Source organism: Anolis sagrei, chromosome X (assembly GCF_037176765.1).
Source record: "Anolis sagrei isolate rAnoSag1 chromosome X, rAnoSag1.mat, whole genome shotgun sequence".
In the NCBI taxonomy this organism is placed as follows: Eukaryota; Metazoa; Chordata; class Lepidosauria; order Squamata; family Dactyloidae; genus Anolis; species Anolis sagrei.
The window spans coordinates 59129516-59142240 of NC_090034.1; the positions used below are offsets into that span (position 1 = coordinate 59129516).

Sequence of the window (12725 nt, forward strand, 5' to 3'; positions counted from 1 at the left end):
TTTGTTTCATTGCTGTGAGCATAGGTATTCAGACGCATTGTGTCGGTGCTAGTTATGAAGTAGTTATGCAGTAGCAACAAAAATAATTTTGTGGTTGGGGGTCACCACAACATGAGGAACTGTATTAAGGGGTCGCCGTATTAGGAAGGTTGAGAGACATTGTCTTGGACAATAGGGGAACCCATTTTATACCTCAACAACTGTTTCTGAAGAGAAGTAAACATGTCCTAATAATAATAATAATAATAATAATAATAATAATAATAATAATATTGTCGAAGGCTTTCATGGCCGGAATCACTGGGTTGTTGTAGGTTTTTTTCGGGCTATATGGCCATGGTCTAGAGGCATTCACTCCTGACGTTTCGCCTGCAGCTATGGCAAGCAACCACTTTACTTCCTGGTGTGGTTTGGGGGACATTGATTTATAGGAATTATAGTTCACCTGCATCCAGAGAAACTGTGACCACCACCGACAATGGACTGGGACCACACTTGGCACCAAGAAGCCCCAGGACCAACAGAAGATACTGCAGGAATTGACCTTGATTTTGGAAGTTGTAGTTCACCTGCACCCAGAGAGCACTGAACCCAGCTGACGTCAAATCTGGACCAAACTTGGCACACAGACCCAACATGGCCAACTGGGAATACTGTTGGGGTTTGGGAAGAATTGACCCACAATGCTGGAAACTGTAGGGATTTTGGGGAGAGTGGCTCATGTGGGTGTGTAGTTCCCCAAACCCCATAGAACGCATAGAGCATTCTGAATCCCACCAATGTCAGATCTGGACCAAACTTGGCACACAGGACTCTGGTGACTAATGGAACATACTGGAAAGGTTTGGGGGTGACTGACCCAAAAGTTTGGAAGTTGTAGTTCACCCAGCATCTAGAGAGCATTCTGAACCCCACCAATGATGGATCTGGACCAATCCTGGCACACAGACCTCCCATGACCAGCGGATTATATTGGAGGGGTTTGGGGAACTAACCCATCCTTGTGGGATGGGTCAGTCCCCTAACATACATACATATGTACATACATGGCTTCTGATTGGCTCCCAATTCCACATGCCACTGTGACCAAACTTGGAACACAGAATCCCCATAACCCACTTTACATTCTGATGTGGCTTGGCAGAGGATGGGATTTGCAGTACCTTCACATGATTCAGCTCCCACAGATCACTGCAACCCCACACATGAAGGACCTAGACGAAACTTGACACACAGACACCCATGTCCTATCTCACATCCTGGTGCGGTTTGGGGGAGGGCAGACCTATGGATAATGGGATTTGAAGTACTTTCACCTGATTCACCTCTCCTAGACCACTGAGACCCCCATGAATGATGGACCTGGACCAAACTTGGCACACAGGTGCCCCGTGACCCACTTTATGTCCTGGTGTGGATTGGGGGAGGGTGGACCATGGATGATGGGACTTGCAGTACTTTCACTTGATTCACCTCTCCTAGACCACTGCAACCCCCATGAATGACAGACCTGGATCAAACTTGGCACAGAGAACCCTTTGGATTTGAAGTACCTTCCCTCACTTCCAGAGACCACTGCGGCCCCCATATATGATGGACCTGGACCGAACAGGCCCCCATGACCCATCTCACATCCTGGTGCGGTTTGGGGGAGGATGGACCACAGATGATGGGATTTGCAGTACCTTCACCCACTTCCAGAGTGATTGTAGAGACAGTAGTTTTTTTAAAAAAGTTTTTAGTAAAAACCAAATTCCCCAAAAATCAATAGATGAAACATTCTGACATTTGGGAAGGGGGGTTACAATATGTTCTGCCTTTGTAACAAGTTTCACCCCGATAGTTGTAAATATAAGGGAGAAAGGAGTCCTGGAAGCCCGCCCCCAGGTGCGCAAATTACTTTAACAAAATTGTTACTCATTACAGTAGAATCACTTTAGAAATGAAACATCGGTACCCCTTAATTTTCCAATGACTTTTATCAATTGCACTTGCCTAATAATCACACTTCTATTTTTGATAACACTCTTCCAATTAATAAAACTTACAACTGCCCAAATAGTTGCCAGTTTGTTGATTTTGGCTAATTTGCAGATCTTCATAAGCCATTCTTTTTGCGTTGGAATATGACGTTCCTTCCATCTCTATGCAGAAACAATTCTTACTGTAGTAATGCATCGTAGTAACTATCCATGTTTTTTCTCTACTTGATCGTCCAGCATTCTGAGCAAATAAAACACTGGTTTCATTTAACCTTAATTAATTCCAGGATGAAATGTATTTTAGTTCAGTCTTTCTACAATACACCACATATGATAAAATGTCTCACCATGGAGCTTGCATTTCCAACATTTACAAGAGTTGCTTTCTTCAACTGTAACCATTCTCTCCAGTGTGAATTCTTTCTTTTCCTTTTATTTTATTTTTTGTTTGAAACCATTTTTTACTTTGATCTCCACTCAAAGTAAAGCTCTTTCCACACTCAAGGCATTTATAGGATTTCTCCTCAGTGTCAGTTCTTTGATGTGAAACTAGACCTGAACTGTCTGTGAAGCTCAGTCCATACTCCAGGCATTTATAGGGTTTCTCCTCAGGTATGAGTCCTTTGATGCGAATGTAGATCTGCATTATGAGTCAAGCTCTGTCCACACTCCAGGCATTTATAGGGTTTCTTCCCAGTGAGAATCCTTTGATGTGAACGTAGATGTTCCCTCTGCGTAAAGCTCTTCCCACACATATGGCATGTATAGGGTTTCTCCCCAATGTGGTTTCTATTATGTCTATGTAGACTTCCAATATGCTCAAGATCCTGCAAGGAAGACTCCAGCAATACATGGAGCGAGAGTTGCCAGATGTTCAAGCTGGGTTTAGAAAAGGCAGAGGAACGAGAGACCAGATTGCCAATATCCGCTGGATAATGGAGAAAGGCAGGGCGTTTCAGAAAAACATCTATTTCTGCTTCATTGACTATTCTAAAGCCTTTGACTGTGTGGATCATAATAAATTGTGGCAAGTTCTTGGTGGGATGGGCATCCCAAGCCACCTTGTGTCTCTCCTGAGGAATCTGTACAAGGACCAAGTAGCAACAGTCAGAACTGACCACGGAACAACAGACTGGTTCAAGATTGGGAAAGGCGTACAGCAAGGCTGCATACTCTCACCCAAACTTTTTAACTTGTATGCAGAACACATCATGCGATGTGCGGGGCTTGAGGAATGCAAAGCTGGGGTGAAAATTGCTGGAAGAAACATTAACAACCTCAGATATGCAGATGATGCCACTCTGATGGCTGGAAGCGAGGAGGAGCTGAGGAGCCTTCTAATCAAGGTGAAAGAAGAAAGTGCAAAAGCCGGGTTGCAGTTAAACATCAAAAAAACCAAGATTATGGCAACAAGAATGATTGACAACTGGAAAACAGAGGGAGAAAATGTGGAGGCCATGACAGACTTTGTATTTCTAGGTGCAAAGATTACTGCAGATGCAGACTGTGGCCAGGAAATCGGAAGACGCTTATTTCTTGGGAGGAGAGTAATGTCCATTCTCGATAAAATAGTAAAGAGTAGAGACTTCACACTGGCAACAAAGATCCGCATAGTCAAAGCCATGGTATTCCCTGTAGTAACCTATGGATGTGAGAGCTGGACCTTAGGGAAGGCTGAGCAAAGGAAGATCGATGCTTTTGAACTGTGGTGTTGGAGGAAAGTTCTGAGAGTGCCTTGGACTGCGAGAAGATCCAACCAGTCCATCCTCCAGGAAATAAAGCCCGGCTGCTCATTGTAGGGAAGGATACTAGAGACAAAGTTGACGTACTTTGGCCACATCATGAGGAGACAGCAAAGCCTAGAGAAGACAATTATGCTGGAGAAAGTGGAAGGCAAAAGGAAGAGGGGCCGACCAAGGGCAAGATGGATGGATGGCATCCTTGAAGTGACTGGACTGACCTTGAAGGAGCTGGGGGTGGTGACGGCCGACAGGGAGCTCTGGCGTGGGCTGGTCCATGAGGTCACGAAGAGTCGGAGACGACTGAACGAATGAACAACAACAACAAGACTTCCACTGTGAGTGAAGCTCTGTCCACACTCCAGGCATTTATACGGCTTCTCCCCAGTGTGAGTCTTTTGATGTGAATGAAGATTTCCAGTAGAAGTGAAGCTCTGTCCACACTCCAGGCATTTATAGGGTTTCTCCCCAGTGTGAATCCTTTGATGTACACGCAAATGTTCATTACAGCTGAAGCGTATTCCACACTCCAGGCATTTATAGGGTTTCTCCCCAGTGTGAGTCCTTTGGTGTGAATGCAGATTTCCCCTCTGAGTAAAGCTCTGGCCACACTCCAGACATTTATAGGGTTTCTCTCCAGTGTGAGTCTGTTGATGTGAACGTAGGTTTCCACCCTGAATGAAGCTCTTTCCACACTCCAGGCATGTATAGGGTTTTTCTTCAGTATGAGTCCTTTGATGTCTCTTCAGATTTCCATGCTGACTAAAGCTCTTTCCACATTCAATACATTTATAAGCTCTGTCCTCCATGACAGTGTTGTGTACATATAACTACAATAAGGACACTTGATACTTGTTTTTCCCTTTGTGATCTTTCTGATCGAAAGTGAATTTAAGAATTCAGCCAGATTAGCACCTTGAGAGGATTTCTTTTTCCTATAGGACTGGTTTCTTTGCTGCACTTTTGCTTCCAAATTCCTCAATATTTACTAAAAGCTGTTTCTCATCAAACCAGGGATGGCTCCATAGAACCCCCATGTCCCTGGTCAAGAAAGTAGAAGCAAAAGGTTAAACATGAAGCCCGAAACCTCTTTTATCTCCAACATTATCCTCATTTGTCTTCATAGATCATGTTGAAAATGGAAATACCAAGAAATAGAAGCAAGGAAGGAGGGAAGAAAAGAAAGAAGAAAAGAAGGAAGGAAGGAAGGAAGGAAGGAAGGAGGGAAGGAGAAAAAGAAAGACAGATGGGTGGAAGGAAGGTATATAGGGACAGAACAAAGGAAGGAAAAAATGATGAAAGGGAGGATAGAAGGAAAGGAATGGAGTGATGAAAGGAAGCCAGGCGAAAAAAGGACAGAAGAAGGTAAGGAATAAAAGAAGGAATGAAACAAAAAATGAAATAATTTTCTTTTAAGGACAGAAAGACGGAAGGGAGGAAACACAGAAAAACAGGAGAATAGTAGGAAAGAAGGAATAATGGAAGGAAGGCACAGATATTAGAGAGTCACAGTGATTTCATTGGGTCAAACTCAAATGTGCGTAAAGGAACAGAAGGCAAGCCGAACTCCTTCCAACATTAAAGGACATAATTCACTCTGGATAATGGGTTTCTGTGAATTAACAGCATGAGCTAAATGCTGAAAGAAACAAGCATTTCTTTATTAATTACACTAAGGCCCTTCCAAACAGTCCTTATATCCCAGGATCTGATCCAAGGTTATTTGGCTTGAAATGGATTATGTCAATGCCCACTGCCAGAAAATCTGGAATCAGATCCTGGAATATAAGGGCAGTGTGGAAGGGGCCTATGGAGCACATTTTTTGTTCCTGGGTTATAAATGTCATTTCCTAGGTAGGTAGGTAGGTAGAAAAATAGACAGGTAAGTAGGTAGATAGACAGACAGATAGATAGGTAGGTAGGTAGGTAGATAGGTAGATAGGTAGATAGGTAGATAGATAGATAGATAGATAGATAGATAGACAGACAGACAGACAGACAGTTGGGTAGGTAGATATATAGGTAGGTAGGTAGGTAGTTAGGTAGACAGACAGGTAGGTAGAGAGATAGTCAGGTAGGTAGATAGATAAATAGACAGGTAGGTAGGTAGGTAGGTAGGTAGGTAGACAGGTAGGTAGGTAGATAGACAGGTAGGTAGGTAGATAGATAGGCAGGTAGGTAGGTAGACAGGTAGGTAGATAGATAGACAGACAGACAGACAGATAGACAGGTAGGTAGGTAGATAGATAGGTAGATAGATTAGGTAGGTAGACAGGTAGGTAGATACTTAGACAGGTAGGTAGGTAGGTAGGTAGATAGATAGACAGACAGTTGGGTAGGTAGATATATAGGTAGATAGGTAGACAGGTAGGTAGATAGATAGTCAGGTAGGTAGATAGATAAATAGACAGGTAGGTAGGTAGATAGACAGGTAGGTAGTTAGGTAGACAGATAGACAGACAGGTAGGTAGATAGATTAAGTAGGTAGATAGGTAGGTAGATACATAGACAGGTAGGTAGGTAGGTAGATTAGGTAAGTAGATAGGTAGGTAAGTAGGTAGGTAGGTAGATAGACAGGTAGGTAGACAGATAGATAGATAGATAGATATATAGACAGACAGACAGTTGGGTAGGTAGATATATAGGTAGGTAGGTAGACAGACAGGTAGTTAGAGAGGTAGTCAGCTAGGTAGGTAGATAGATAAATAGACAAGTAGGTAGGTAGGTAGATAGATAGGTAGGTAGGTAGATATATATATATATACCCCTCTCTCTCTCTCTCTGACTCTGCCTCAACCACCGCCTTCCCGCCTCAGAAAGAAATGACAGCAAGAGAGAAGAAGTCCCCCTTCTCCTCTTTCGCCTTCTCCCTCTAGCCGGCCTTCGCCCACCCATTGGCTGAGTCCGGGAAGCCCCGCCCGCCGAAGGCACCCATTGGCTGGCTGCCTCTCTCCAACTTTGATTGACGGAGGGGATGGAGGGAAAGCAAGAAGGCGGCCTCTGAGAGCAGCCAGAGAAGCCTGGAGGTCCCTCCTCCTTTTTCCCAGAAGCCTCTTCTTCTGCTTCCTTGGAATAAGGGAGTGACGTCACTTGCAAATTGGGAGGAAGAAGAGAAGAGAAAGAAGGAAGGCAGGGAGGCTGGCTGGCTTTTTGGGAGGAGGAGGTGAGAGGAACTTTTAAAAGCAGTGTTTTTCAACCCCTTAATACAGTTCCTCATGTAGTGGTGACCCCCAACTATAACCTTATTTTCGTTGCTACTTCATAACTGTCATTTTGCTACTGTTCTGAATCGGAATGTAAATATCTGATATGCAGGATGTATTTCCATTCACTGGATCAAATTTCATTCACTGAACCAAATCCTGGTGCGGTTGGAGGGAATTGATTTTGTCATTTGGGAGTTGTAGTTGCTGGGATTTATAGTTCACCTACAATCAAAGAGCACTCTGAACTCCTCCAAAGATGGAAGTGAACCAGAGTTGGCACACAGAACTCCCATGATCAATAGAAAATACTTTAAAGGTTTGGTGGGTATTGATCTTGAGTTCGGGAGTTGTAGTTTACCTACATCCAGAGAGTCCTGTGGACTCAAACAACAATGGATCTGGACCAAAGTTGGCATGAATACTCAATAGGCCCAAACGTGAACACTGTTGTAGTTTGGGGAACATACAGCTTGACATTTGGGAGTTGTAGTTACTGGGATTTGTAGTTCGCCTACAGTTAAGGAGCATTCTGAACCCCACCAACAATGGAATTGAACCAAACTTGGCACACAGAACTCCCATGACTAACAGAAAACACTGGGAGGGTTTGGTGGGCATTGACCTTGAGTTTGGGAGTTGTAGTTCATCTACATTCAGAGAGCACTGTGGACGCAAACAACAATGGATCTGGACCAAACTTAGGATGAATACTCAGTAGGCCCAAATGTGACCGCTGGTGGACTTTGGGGAAAATAGACCTTGACATTTGGGAGTTGTAGTTATAATACATAAAATAATAACAAAACTTTATTTGTTTACCACTCTATTTCCCCTAGGGGACTCAGGGCGGTTTCCAGCACAGGTAAAACATTTGATTACCAACACGAAGAACATACACAATAACCATTATAAAACATAAACATAATACTATAAAACAGTCGTACATATTTACATTTTAAAAACCAGTACCAGTAGTAATTTCCATGAGACAAATATTCAACTACAAATGGCCAGGATTTCAAAGTGGGCCTAGACAACTATGAGAGGGCTGGGCTAGTGCAGCAAAGTAGCATAGGGCTAGAGAAGTGGGTAAAGTGAAGAGCAGGGTCCTAACTAATGCCTGGGGCTACTCATTTCCAAGGCCTGCTCAGTAGCTATAATAGGGCTGGTCCAGGGCTAGAAAAACAAGGTAAGATAGGTCTGGGGAAGTAAAGAACAGAGCAGGGACCTAACTGATGGCCAGGGTAGGGCCTGGGGCTAATCATTTCCAAAAGCCTGCTGGAACCATCAGGTTTTTGGGTCCCTGCGGAAGGAGGATAGTGACAGGGCTTGTCTTACCTCTTTGGAGGGAGGTGTTCCAAAGGCAGGGGGCCACCACCAAAAACTCCCTCTCCCTTGGCCTCACTAATCGCATTTGGGACAGTGGTGGAAGTGGGAGGAGGGCCTCCCCAGTAGGTCCATGCTGGTTCATCGGCGGGGGGGGGGGGGTAGGAGGGGGAGGTGCAATCACAGAGAAATGCGGGGCCAGAACCGCTTAGGGCTGGGATTTATAGTTCACAATCAAAGAGCATTCTGAACCCCACCAATGATAGAATTGGGCCAAACTTCCCACACAGAACCCCCATGACCAACAGGAAATACTGTGTTTTCCGTTGGTCTTTGGCAAACCCTCTCACACACTGTTCTGCCTCTGTGCCACTTATTGGATTGGATTGGGAGGAATCTCGCATAAAGGACAGATCGGAGGCTGCGTGTATGAAGTAAAATAATATTTATTTGAACAGACTGAGTATTGAATAGATATCAGATGTGACTTTTAAACTTAGTATCTAATCCTATGCCACTAAGTCACTGTCTATAACTAGACTAACTATTACTATGACTAACTACTATCTACTTCTGATGTAACTACTATCTCTCTCTGATGTAACTGTTATCTATTTCTCCGATGTAACCACTATCTATCTCTCCGATGTAACCACTACCTATCTCCGATGTAACCACTACCTAACTCCGATGGGTCCACTACCTCTCACCGATGGGTCCACTACCTCTCTCCGATGGGACCACTACCTCTCTCCGATGCGACCACTACCTAACTCCGATGCGACCACTACCTAACTCCGATGCGACCACTACCTAACTCCGATGCGACCACTACCTAACTCCGATGCGACCACTACCTAACTCCGATGCGACCACTACCTAACTCCGATGCGACCACTACCTAACTCCGATGCGACCACTACCTAACTCCGATGCGACCACTACCTAACTCCGATGCGACCACTACCTCTCTCCGATGCGACAAACTACCTCTCTCCGATGCGAACACTACCTAACTCCGATGCGACCACTGCCTAACTCCGATGCGACCACTACATCTCTCCGATGCGACCACTACCTAACTCCGATGCGACCACTACCTAACTCCGATGCGACCACTACCTAACTCTGATGTGACCACTACCTCTTTCCGATGCGACCACTACCTCTCTCCGATGCGACCACTACCTAACTCCGATGCGACCACTACCTAACTCCGATGCGACCACTACCTAACTCGCTTTGAGTTGCCAGAGGGCTGAGAAAAGCAGCATACAAATATAGTAAATAAATAAATAAATATTGTGTCCAATTCTAGGCACCACACTTCAAAAAAGATTGACCAGCTGAAAGGTTTCCAGAGGAGGGCAACTAAAATGGTCAAAGATCTGGAGACCATGCCCTATGAGAAATGTCTTAAAGAGCTGGGTCTGTTTAGCCTGCCTTCTGTTCCTTTAGACATTTTTAGGGTCAAACCAACAAAATCAATGTTACACTCCTCTTGAAGGCACAGGTTCGCAGCTTGCGGGCCCTCCTGGACTCATCACTGAGTCTGGAATCCCAGTTTGCAGCGGTGGCCAGGGGAGCATTCGCACAATTAAAACTTGTGCACCAGCTGCGCCCGTACCTTGGGAAGTCAGACTTGTCCACGGTGGTCCATGCTCTCGTTACAGCTAGGATAGACTACTGCAACGCATTCTACGTGGGGTTGCCTTTGAAGACTGCTTGGAAGCTTCAAATAGTCCAACGAGAGGCAGCCGGGTTAATAACTGGGGCAGCATATAGGGAGCATACAACTCCCATGTTACGCCAGCTCCACTGGCTGCCTGTTTGCTACTGGGCACAATTCAAATTGCTGGCTTTGGCCTATAAAGCCCTAAACAGCCCTGGCCCAATTTACCTGTCCGAATGCATCTCCCTCTATGAACCATCACAGGGAGGCCCTGCTTTCCATCCCGCCATTGTCACAGGCACGATTGGTGGGGACAAGAGACAGGGCCTTCTCGGTGATTGCTCCCCAGCTATGGAACTCCCTTCCTGGTGAGATCAAGTCGGCCCCCTCTCTCCTGTCCTTTAGAAGGATGGTTAAAACTTGGCTGTGGGACCAAGCTTTCGGGATGGGGCAATAAAGCAGCAATAAGAAAGATTACCAGTCCAATTAGATTTGACGCTGATGACTAGGACGGTTTTAAATGGTATATTTTAATATTGAGATATATGTCTTTAATGTTTATGTATGTGTACATGAATTTGTTTCCCAGCATTAAATGTTTGCCATATATATGCTGTGCTCTGCCCTGAGTCCCCTTCGGGGTGAGAAGGGCGGAATATAAATGTATTAAATAAATAAATAAAAAGTCCCCTTTTTTTCTTCCATCCATCCTTCCTTCCACCCTTCTATCATTCCTTTTTTCATCCTCCCTCCCTCCCTATTCTAAATCCATTCCTTCTTGTTTATGAATCACCTTTGCTGATTTCTGCATATGTCTTTGAGACCTGTCACACCTCAATTTCTTGGTATTTCCATTTTCAACATGAGCCATGAAGGGAAAATGGGATAATCTTGGAAACAAAGAAGGTTTACAGCTCATGTTTAATCTTTTGCTTCTTCTTTCTTGAACAGGGAAATGAGGACCCTATGAAGACACCTCTGGCATGATGAGAAAATATCAGTATATAGTGGATATTTAGGAATTTGGAAACCAAAGTGCAGTAATGAAGGAAGAAGGAATATAGAAAATATAGGAAGAAGAAATCCTCACCAGGTGCTGATCTTGCAGAACTCATTTTGATCAGAAAGAAAAAGGGAAGATTCAAATGTCCATATTGCAGTTGATCATATACATAACTGTCAACATGGAGAAGGAACGCTATACATGCCTTGAGTGTGGCAAGAGGTTCACTTGGAGGGCCCATCTGCTGCGACATGAAAGGATTCACACTGGGGAGAAACCCTATAAATGCCTGGAGTGTGGACAAAGCTTCACTCACAGTGGAAATCTACATAGACATCAAAGGACTCACACTGGGGAGAAACCCTATATGTGCCTGGTGTGTGGAAAGAGCTTCATTGAGAGTGGACATCTACGTTCACATCAAAGGACTCACACTGGAGAGAAACCCTATCAATGCCTGGAGTGTGGAAAGGGTTTCACTCAGAATGGACATCTACAATTACATCAAAGAACTCACACTGGGGAGAAACCCTATACATGCCTGGAGTGTGGACAGAGCTTCCCTGAGAGTGGAAAGCTACGTTCACATCAAAGAATTCACACTGGGGAGAAACCCTATAAATGCCTGGAATGTGGACAGCGCTTCACTGAGAGTGGACATCTACAGACACATCAAAGGACTCACACTGGGGTGAAACCCTATAAATGCCTGGAGTGTGGACAGAGGTTTTCTCAGAGTTCAGGTCTACATTCACATCAAAGGATTCACACTGGAGAGAAACCCTATACGTGCTTGGAGTGTGGAAATACCTTCACTAGTAGTTCAAGTCTACGTTCACATCAGATGACACACACTGGGGAGAAACCTTATGCATGCCTGGATTGTGGAAAGAGCTTCACTCAGAGTTCAGGCTTACGTTCGCATCAAAGGACTCACACTGGGGAGAAACCCTATAAATGCCTGGAGTGTGGACAGAGCTTTGCTCAGAGTGGAAACCTACGTTCACATCAAAGAATTCACACTGGGGAGAAACCCTATAAATGTCTGGAGTGTGGAAAGGACTTCACTGAGATTGGACATCTACAGTCACATCAAATAATTCACACTGGGGTGAAACCCTATACATGCCTGGAGTGTGGACAGAGCTTCACTCAGAGTGGAAGTCTACATTCACATCAAATAATTCACACTGGGGAGAAGCTCTATAAATGTTTTGAGTGTGGAAACAGCTTTGCTCTGAGTTGAAATCTGCATATACATCAAAGGAGAAACCCTATAAATATCTAGAGTGTGAACAGGGCTTCACTCAGAGTGGACATCTACGTTTACATCAAAGGACTCACACTGGGGAGAAACCTATAAAGCCCTACACAGCTTCGGTCCAGGCTACTTGAGACACCTGTGTCGTACCACACAGACTGGGCATACCTTTAAGGTCTAGCAAGACGACTGTCTTCTCTACTCAGCACAGGGACAACCTACAGTTAAAAATCACCAGCGATGCCATTTTTCAGGGATGGTGGCAAAGCTTTGGAATGCACTGTCAGAAGAAATCAGATCAGCTCCCACCCTCATGTCATTTAGAAAAGGAATGAAGACCTTCCTGTTTGAATCATCTTTTAATTGAATCTTAACCTAATCCTAGCACTTTGTTGTCATATGTGAATTTTAGACTGATTTAAATTTAATTTAGTTTATTTTTAATTCTCTATAAGATGGATGATCCTATGGAGCATCTATGTAACTCTTTGAAGTTCTTTTAATAAATAATTTTATGTTACATTGTATATTTTAAA

General features: G+C 44.3%; 1 protein-coding gene across 1 annotated transcript; it reads left to right on the plus strand.

Annotated features, from left to right (window-relative positions):
- The first annotated feature begins 6577 nt into the window (after positions 1–6577).
- LOC132780964 (zinc finger and SCAN domain-containing protein 2-like) lies at positions 6578–12725 on the plus strand. Its single transcript, XM_060784854.2, has 2 exons — positions 6578–6884; positions 10877–12725. The coding sequence occupies exon 2, from the start codon at positions 11071–11073 to the stop codon at positions 12172–12174; it is 1104 nt and encodes a 367-aa protein (XP_060640837.2). The 5' UTR covers positions 6578–6884; positions 10877–11070; the 3' UTR covers positions 12175–12725.